General features: G+C 62.1%; 1 protein-coding gene and 1 long non-coding RNA gene across 8 annotated transcripts in view; one reads left to right on the top strand and one right to left on the bottom strand.

Moving 5' to 3' along the window:
• Positions 1 to 5,668: 5,668 nt before the first annotated feature.
• The window catches only part of ARID3B (AT-rich interaction domain 3B), a 62,015-nt gene continuing 59,790 nt past the window's right edge, over positions 5,669 to 7,893 (bottom strand). For all 5 annotated transcript variants that reach the window (XM_027766161.1, XM_027766160.1, XM_027766162.1 and 2 more), the window contains one exon: positions 5,669 to 7,864. In XM_027766161.1, the coding sequence (XP_027621962.1) occupies positions 7,749 to 7,864 (116 nt within the window). In that variant the 3' untranslated portion in view covers positions 5,669 to 7,748. The remainder of the gene's footprint in view (positions 7,865 to 7,893) is intronic.
• Positions 6,484 to 7,893, top strand: part of LOC106733211 (uncharacterized) — a 5,033-nt gene continuing 3,623 nt past the window's right edge. For all 3 annotated transcript variants that reach the window (XR_003546960.1, XR_003546959.1, XR_003546958.1), the window contains exons 1-2: positions 6,484 to 6,562; positions 7,574 to 7,685. This is a non-coding gene — a long non-coding RNA (uncharacterized LOC106733211). The remainder of the gene's footprint in view (positions 6,563 to 7,573; positions 7,686 to 7,893) is intronic.

Raw genomic sequence — 7,893 nt, 5'->3', positions numbered from 1 at the left:
GCAGGGGGGCGGGGCGTGCCCTCAAATCCCCCCAAAGCCACTCGGGAGCTCGGAACCGCGGCGGGGGCGGGCGGAGTCTCCTCCAGGCACCGCCCCTCCTGCTGCCTGCCGCGTCCCGGACCCTTGCCGCTGGCTCCTCTGAAGCTGGGGTCTGAGCACGTCGCTTAAGGGGTGCTCGATGGTCCCCCCAAATCATCCTTACCTCCACCGTCCGTACCCGAAGTAAACAACAGCCCTGAGACTGCCTCTGGGTCTCTCCAATTCCCTGCACCCCCGATGTGCAATTCCTAGCCCCGCCAGTGCGCAGCGGGGGGCCAGGGCCGCTGCCTTTGGCCCCAAGATTGGTGCGGTTCCCACCCGGTGGGACTTTGTCTCAGAGTTGTGCCCTTCACAGGAGGAAGAGCCCTGGGGACCGCCTGGGGCCTCCGGAGCCAGCCCAGGTGTGAGGACCAGAAGCCTAGGTCGCCTGGGGGAAGGTGCCCCGCATAGCCTCTGCCCAGACAGGCCCTCCTCCTGTGCCCTCGCAGGGCTGGGGAGGCAACAGGTGGGATTCAGGCCCAAGCCCCAGAAGGGACGGGTGGCAACACCAGCCAAGTGCCCCTGTGTACCCTTTGAGTTCCCTCACCAATCTGGTGGGGGCTGGGTCAGGGTCCCCCCTCAGCAAAGCTGCATGAGATGGAGGGCCCAGCCAGAGCAGCAGCTGGACCTAGAGCTTCTGACCCTCACATCTGGGCTAGCCCTGCCCTTACGACTGCCACCCAGGCAGGGGCAGCACCACGGGCTAGCCAAGCTGGAAATGTGGGCTCCGGTGCCAGACGGCAATTGCCTGAGCACACCGAAGGGCGCACCTCCACAGGCGGCCACCAGAGCACCCCACAGACACCCCCCCCACGCCCCCGCTTATGTCACACCCATGGCCCAAGGGGGTGGCAGTGAGGATGCTTCAGTAGGGCCTAGCTGGTGAGTCAGAGTCTCCTGGGCAGGGGTGAGGGTGGAAGGATTTGTGGGTGCTCAACCCTGGGCTTAATCCTCATTTGAGGCACCCCTGAGGCTGGCGCTTTGGGAGGTCAGGACTGCTAGGACCCACTGGGTGCAGCACCCTCTGGTGTCTGGACCAGTGCTGGCTCCTCTCCCCAGCAGGTGCTCAGATGGGGCTCAGTGGAACTGGATGTGTCAGAGAAGGACCTGCAGGTGGTGACACCTCCAGAGCAGGAGGTGGGGGTCCTGCGGGCTGGTTGTCTGCAGTGGCACTGGAGGCCCTGGCAGAGCAAGCCCAGGGGAGCGCAGGCTGGGGTAGCCCTGAGGCCTGAGGCAGAGTGGCTCCCGTCTGGGTCTCCAGACTGGTGCTGCCTTCACAGAGAGGTCCCTTACTGCCAAGGTCACTTACTAGGATGAAGCCCCAGAGTGGTCAGGGCTGGTACCCACGTCTGGTAGTGTGTTCTTGGCGAGAAAGCTTGCCAGGGCCTGGAGCATCCGAAGGAAAAGGGGCAGGAGTCCTCAGTGAGGCTGCCGTGGGAGGCAGTCACCTCAACGGTGTCCCGGGGTCGGGGAGCGTGGCTAAGCAGGGGGTAGGCCAGGGTCCTAGTCTCCACCAAGTGTGAGCTCTAGTTGCCCCTGATGATAGAGCTGCTGCTGACGATAGGGAGACAGATGATGGCTCTGCGAGCCCAGGCTTCCCGGGGAGGCTCCCAGCATCCCTGCCCATGGGAGAGCCACCCTGTGATGGCCTGGACACCCGAGCCTTCTGTGACCCAGCACAACTGACCCTCCAGGTGCCTGCATGCCCTCCCAGAGCCCAGGGCCAGCTGGCCTCCCCCCCACCTGCCTGTGCTCTGGCCTTTCACGACTGCCCTCGTCCCCTCACTCCTCAGCCCCGAAGCGGCCAGCAGCTGGGTGGAGCAGCCTCAGCTTAGGCCTGTCTGGAGCAGAGGTTGCACGTCTGGAGCCTGTGGTGACAGATAACAGCTGGGCACCCCCAGAGCCATGGGGTGCGGTCCCTTGTATGACAGCCAGGGAAAGGTCCATGCCTGGCCACCTGCCGGGCCTGAGCTGAAAGTCTGCCTGCCTTATCGGAGGCTGCAGGCCCCACCTGTGGGGGTGGGACTGGAGGCCAGGCCAGTGGCTACAGTGCTCTGAGCTGCTGTTAAGCTCCTCTGCCAGCCCCCACACATATACCTGCGGCCTGCCTGGAGGAGGAGGCATGGGCTGCAGGGATTCCAGGGCTAGGAGTGGAGCAAGTCAGAACTCTGCTTAGAAGACAGGGGGAGCAGGGGTGGTGGGGGACAGGCAAACAGCCTCTCTGCCCAGGACCCTGCTCCTGCAGACAGAAGCAGGAAAGGCCTGGGGGCATTGGAGCAATTTTGCCCACAGCCCCTTATCCCAGAGTCCAGCCTGGGTCCCCAGGGTAGGGATGACCCCAGAGCCCACCTCCAAGTGGGTAACCTGCTACACCTCCAGCCCTGCGTCCTTCGTTCTCAGAGCACTCACTGGGGAGAGGGCAGAACAGGCTTCTGTCCAGCCCAGAGGACCCCATCCAACATGAGAGCCTCGGGATCCTCCAGCCACTCCCCTCCTGGTTCACATGGGTAAATAGCCAAGGGCAGGGAGGAGCTTGCTCAGGGTCAGAACTGGGGCTGGGCACCCAAGGTCTGCCAAGATGCCAGGAGACCCCGGGACCGTGGACCGAGTGATCTGCAGGAGACACTGGTGCAGGCCTGTAGTCTAGGAGCACAGCCTGGAGGGAGCCGGGGCCTGGGAGCTACAGGGCCCAGATGGAGTGTGGATGGGGGCACTGGGTCCCTGCTCAGGCCCAGGACTCACTCCCGCTGCAGGAGTGGCTGCCAATGCTTGCGAAGTGGGCCAGTGGGTCAAGACAGCTGCAGGGCCGGCCCCCCGGAACCCGGGCATTGACTGAGCCCATGCTCTCTGCCAGGCAGTGAGGCAGGGAGCTTGGGCCTGCTCCTCGGAGAGTCCCAGGCTGGGCAAGGGGCTCTAGGGCCACCACAGACAGCAAAATGATCAGGAGAGACAAATGAGGGCAGGCCTGCCCACAGCGCAGTGCCAGAGAGCACCGTTCACGGGGCAGTCCACGTACCTGCTCCCTGTGCACGACGTGAACAGGGCCAGGGCCAGAGTTAACACACGGAGTGTGCAGGCACCTCTGGGGGCTGTGGTGAACAGACTGTCTTGGAAGGGTTGAGTCCCGGGAGCTGAGGCTACGCTGGGGGTGCCTGTTCTCACAGGGTGAGAGGCTCTGTTGGCAGGAGGTGGGGGAGCAGCCAGAGCCCCACACCCGCATCACATGGCCAGGGCAGCTCCCTCCCCGGAACAGGCTCCTGGGTGCCACACTCCGGCTCTCTGGAGCCTGTGGGATGTGGGAGACTAGGCTACAGGTCCATCTCCCACACCTGTGGCTGGGCGCAGAGCTGGCTGTGGGGTGGGGGGCGAGGACCTAGGCTGCTGGCTACTGGCATGTGTGGAGGAGACGTGCCCAGGGCAGAGGGTCAGTGTGTGCAGCAGGTGGGTGGGGGGGAATCTCTGCCCTCTCCTCCTCAGTCGGGAAAGTGAGGACAGTTAACTCAGGAAGGTGGCTAACCCACAGCCTGGAGTGCCCGGACTGCCTGTGCGACCAGCACAGTCCAGGCCCAGGAGGTACTAGCACCCTCAGGAAAGAACTGGAAGGACAGATTCACAACCCAGGCTTCACAAGGGCTGGCAGAGGACTGGAAGGCATGCTGGCACCAGCAGAACAATCCTGAAATGGAAGGGGCGGAGCTACAGGGTGTGGGGCAGTGGGCCTGGCCTGGCCTCGCCCGTTGGACACTCGGACTGCCTTTTACTCGGAGCCTTCCCCACTGGCCCCCTTTTCCTTTGGCCAGAGGGTGCATGCTGTTGGTGGGGAGACAGCTAGTACGCCCCATGGAATGGCCACATCACAATCCTCCTTCCTCCATCTCTCCCTCCTTCTGGGATTTTGGGCACACATGCACCCAGCGAATTTCTCAAGCCTCCAGATTTAGGACTTGAACCATGCAGTCGGCCATGTGGGATCTAGCCACCTTAACTGCCATGGCACCGGCTGGCCCCTGGCCTGTCTTACTGCCCGCCAGCTGGCGTCCCTCGGTGGCCCCTGCTCCTGCACCTCCCTCAGCGTGCGCCTCAGCACTCTGTGTGCTCCGTGGCATGCATGTGGCCGCTACACATATGCCCTCCCCTGTGGCAGCGGCCAGTTGGCAAGGCCACACCTTGGCCCAAAAGCTCACTGTGTGGGAGGAGCCACCGAGCAGGCAATCACAGCTTTCCAAGCAGAGCAGAGAGCTGATGGCGGGGGCGGCAGGCAGGACGTCCTCAGGGAGGGGGTTTGAGCCCTGAGCCCTCACAGGAGGATGAACGGGTACTACCCAGGAGGAGAGAGATGAAACAGTGCGTGCAAAGGCCCGGGGACGAGAAGGGGTGGGGACGCTGGACACAACCCCTAAGCCAAAGGAGAAGAGAGGGGCATGGGCTTCCTGTGAGAGGTGGACAGGGCACGTCGCAGGCTGGGAGCCCAGGCCTCATTCCCTGACGCCAGCCTGCCCAGCGACCTTTCCTCCTGGCAAAGATGCATGCACACAGGCAGACAGAGTGTGCAGAAATACAGATGTGTGCAAACATGCACATGCATCACACATGTGCACTCATGGATGTGCCCAGACACACACACACAGTGCACAGAAATACAGGCATGTGCACATGCACAGACATGCATCACACGTGTACACTCACAGATATGCCCAGACACACATACTGTGCAGAAAGACGTGCACATGCACACACGCAGATATGCGCCAGACATGTACACTCACAGAGTGCAGAAACAGACTTGTGCCCATTGCACTCATGCACACTCCAGATGTGCAGATAGAGCACGCAGACGTACAGACGCACGCCCACCACAAAGGCAGAGGGCACAGAGGCAGACGCGGAAGCATCCTTTGGCTGTGTAGCCAGCGTGTGAGCCACAGCACAGGCTGAGCATGGGCCAGGCCCGAGATGAGTGGCGGTGTCCTGGGGCCTGCACCTAACGTGCGGTCCGGTCCACCTTAGCCCTTTCCTGGAATACTGTGAGTCCATGCGATGGCTAACACGTCCTTGGAGGCGCACAGGATGGCACCTCATGCCCTGGCCTGGCGTCTGTCCTGGCCTCACCCACACTGTCCCCACCATTGCTGCTGGCCACACCACAGTTCCCACGCCAGGTCCCCTGATGCTGAGCTGCCGTGATCATTGGTCTCTTGCTGGCAAAGCTCGTCTTCGTTTCCAGTTGACCCTAACATCCCCACCTGCGGGCAGCCTCCCCGATGCCCAGGGCCTGTGCTGCTCTACCTGCACACACTTGGAGCCCCTGCTGTGCTGTCTCCTGCAGAACCAGCCAGGTCCAGGTCTCTGTCTCGTGCCTCTCCTCCCCTAGCGTCTGACCCCATGGCAAAGGTTTGCTATCTGGGCAGTGCCAGAGCAGCCTGCTGACCTAGAAGACAAGTGAGAGCGTGCATCAGGGAAGGGACAGGGAGAGGGGAGACTGAAGGAAACCGAGGTCAGGGCAGCACTCGGCCAGTCCCTTTTTGTGCAGAAGGATCTTGCCTCTCGCATCTCATCCAGCGGGAGACACTCAAAGCACCGAGAGAGCTACTTGTGTGAAGAGGTAGAGATTTATTGAAATATAAACATTCGAGAACACGAAGATAGAAAGTAACCATGACATACAGACCGCTGCACGGGCGTCGGGCTGCTTCGTGCCGCCTAGGCTGCCCGTGTGCTACCTCCCTCCTGGCCGGGCTGCCCTGGCTGACCACCTTCCGTGTGGCCTTTGGGACACACTTGGGGTGAGCTCACTTGGGCTGGGGCCCACACCTGGAGTGCTGCTGGCACCCACTCTGGGCTTTCTGGCCGAGACCATGCTGCTGTCCCTGGGGCAGGGAGGGCTGCTTGGAGGGTGAGGCCAGCAAGCTGCCTGGGAAATGGAGGACCCAATGGCCTGGAAGCCCCAGTGTGCTGTCCTGCCTCTGCCAGGTGGGGAGTCTGTCCTGACCAAACCCCTGAGAAAGACCCACTGGCTGCAACACCTTGAGTGGACCCAGCACCAGCCACCAGGACTCTCCTGGGCTCCAGATGTGGGGGCCCTTCCCTGCCCACAGCCTGTACTCGTCTAGTGGGTCAGGCCAGAGAGGACCAGCCCCCAACAGGTGGGCTGCATGTGTCCACACATAAAGGTGTGAGCGAATGAGTCTGCCATCTGTGTGCGTGTGTGAATCTGAGAGCTGTGAGCAGATCTGTGTGCGCGCATCTCCACGTGTGTGCATGCGTGAATGTGAGTGCATGCACGTGAGCCTGGGAGAGGGGAGAGTGCAGATGCAGTCCCACGGAGCTGTGGCTCGCCAGGCCGTGGGGCCTATTCATGCCCCAGCCTCTGGCGCCCTTTCTTTTCCCAGACAGGACAGACTGGCGCCCAGAACCCCACTGTCCCACAGCCCCCCAACATCACAGTGGGAGTGGTCTACGACCGCGGGGCTTCCTCGGCTAAGGAGTGAGTCATGGCCAAGAATCACCTTTTCTTCACAGCCCAGGAGCAGCTGTGCCCCAGAGGTGGGGCCAGAGGACAGACAGGGCTGTCTCCGTGTCCCCCATCCCCCGGGGCAGCTGGGGGTAGGGGTGTGGCAGGAGAGCGGGCAGACCGTCTTCAGCTCCTGACCCGTTTCCGCCTCCTGCCTGTGATCCCTGAGTCACCCGTCCTGCGGCTCACCTGCCTCCCGGCCTCCTCACTGGGGTTCTGGGGAAGGGCCCGAGGGGCAGGGCTACCAAACCACTTGCTTGGCTTTGGGGTGATCTGTTTTCATTTCTTTGGTACTACAACAATGACGACAATAAAACTTTAAAATTAAAAAAAGAAGTCAACAAAACACATATAAAAAAGATTCCAGAGATGCAAATACTTCCTGAAGAATCAAACACCAACAATTACAAATCTGAGGTATTTCAGTGGACTTGACGTCGGCACGTTTGGGGTGACGGGGCTGAGATTGCCCCTGAGGAGAAGAGGGGCAAGGGACAGGGGGCTGGTCCTGGGAGAGCTGGCCAACGGGAGCGAGTGGGCAGCGTGAGGTCTGGGGGGCAGAGCCAGGGCTCTGCCTCCCCCATAGCAGCCTCCCATAGTCCTGGGCCCTGAGGACTGAGTCAAAACTTGAATTTGTGGGGCCCACACCCCTGGAACAGACAGGGAACAAGCTGAGCCCAGGTGGCCCCATCCCCAACTCAGGAAGGGCCGTGAAGGCGTGCTCCCTGCTCTGAGCAGCCCCATACGGGACTAAATATTGAGGGACTGAGCAGGGAAAAAGACCAGGGACACTGCATCATGGCAGAAGGCAGGGAAGGGAAATAAATTAAAGGAGAAGGGAATGGAGGGCTCTCAGATTGTCGATACACTGTGCCCCGGGGTGGGAGGTGGCAGGAGCCCTGGAGGAAGCGGCCGCCCACAGACCTGCCCAGTTCTCCAGGGCAATCCCTGATTGGACAGCACTGCCCTGTCCCGCCCCTCCAGCTCTCCCTGCCCCGGAGTACAGCAGGACCTGAATGGAGCCTGGACAGACCGCCGGATCGTCCCAACTCAGCGTCTGGCCAGGTGGTGCTCAGCGTGGGCTCCATGAGATGAGGTAAATCTCCGCGTCTACGTCCCTCACTCGCAGGAGTGGGGAGTGGAATGCGGGGTCCCGGCGTCAGAGGGACCAGCTGGTGGAGGGCTCTGCACTGGGGGTGCCCCGGGATGAGGTAGGACTGGGCGAGCAGTGGGAGCTGGAGCTGCTGGTGCTGCTGGTGGCACTCTGGGTGGCGGGGCCCGCGAGCAGGGGCACCCCAGGCTTC

Source organism: Tupaia chinensis, unplaced genomic scaffold (genome assembly GCF_000334495.1).
Source record: "Tupaia chinensis unplaced genomic scaffold, TupChi_1.0 Scaffold141293_1, whole genome shotgun sequence".
In the NCBI taxonomy this organism is placed as follows: domain Eukaryota; kingdom Metazoa; phylum Chordata; class Mammalia; order Scandentia; family Tupaiidae; genus Tupaia; species Tupaia belangeri.
This window is presented reverse-complemented; position numbering and strand designations above follow the sequence as displayed.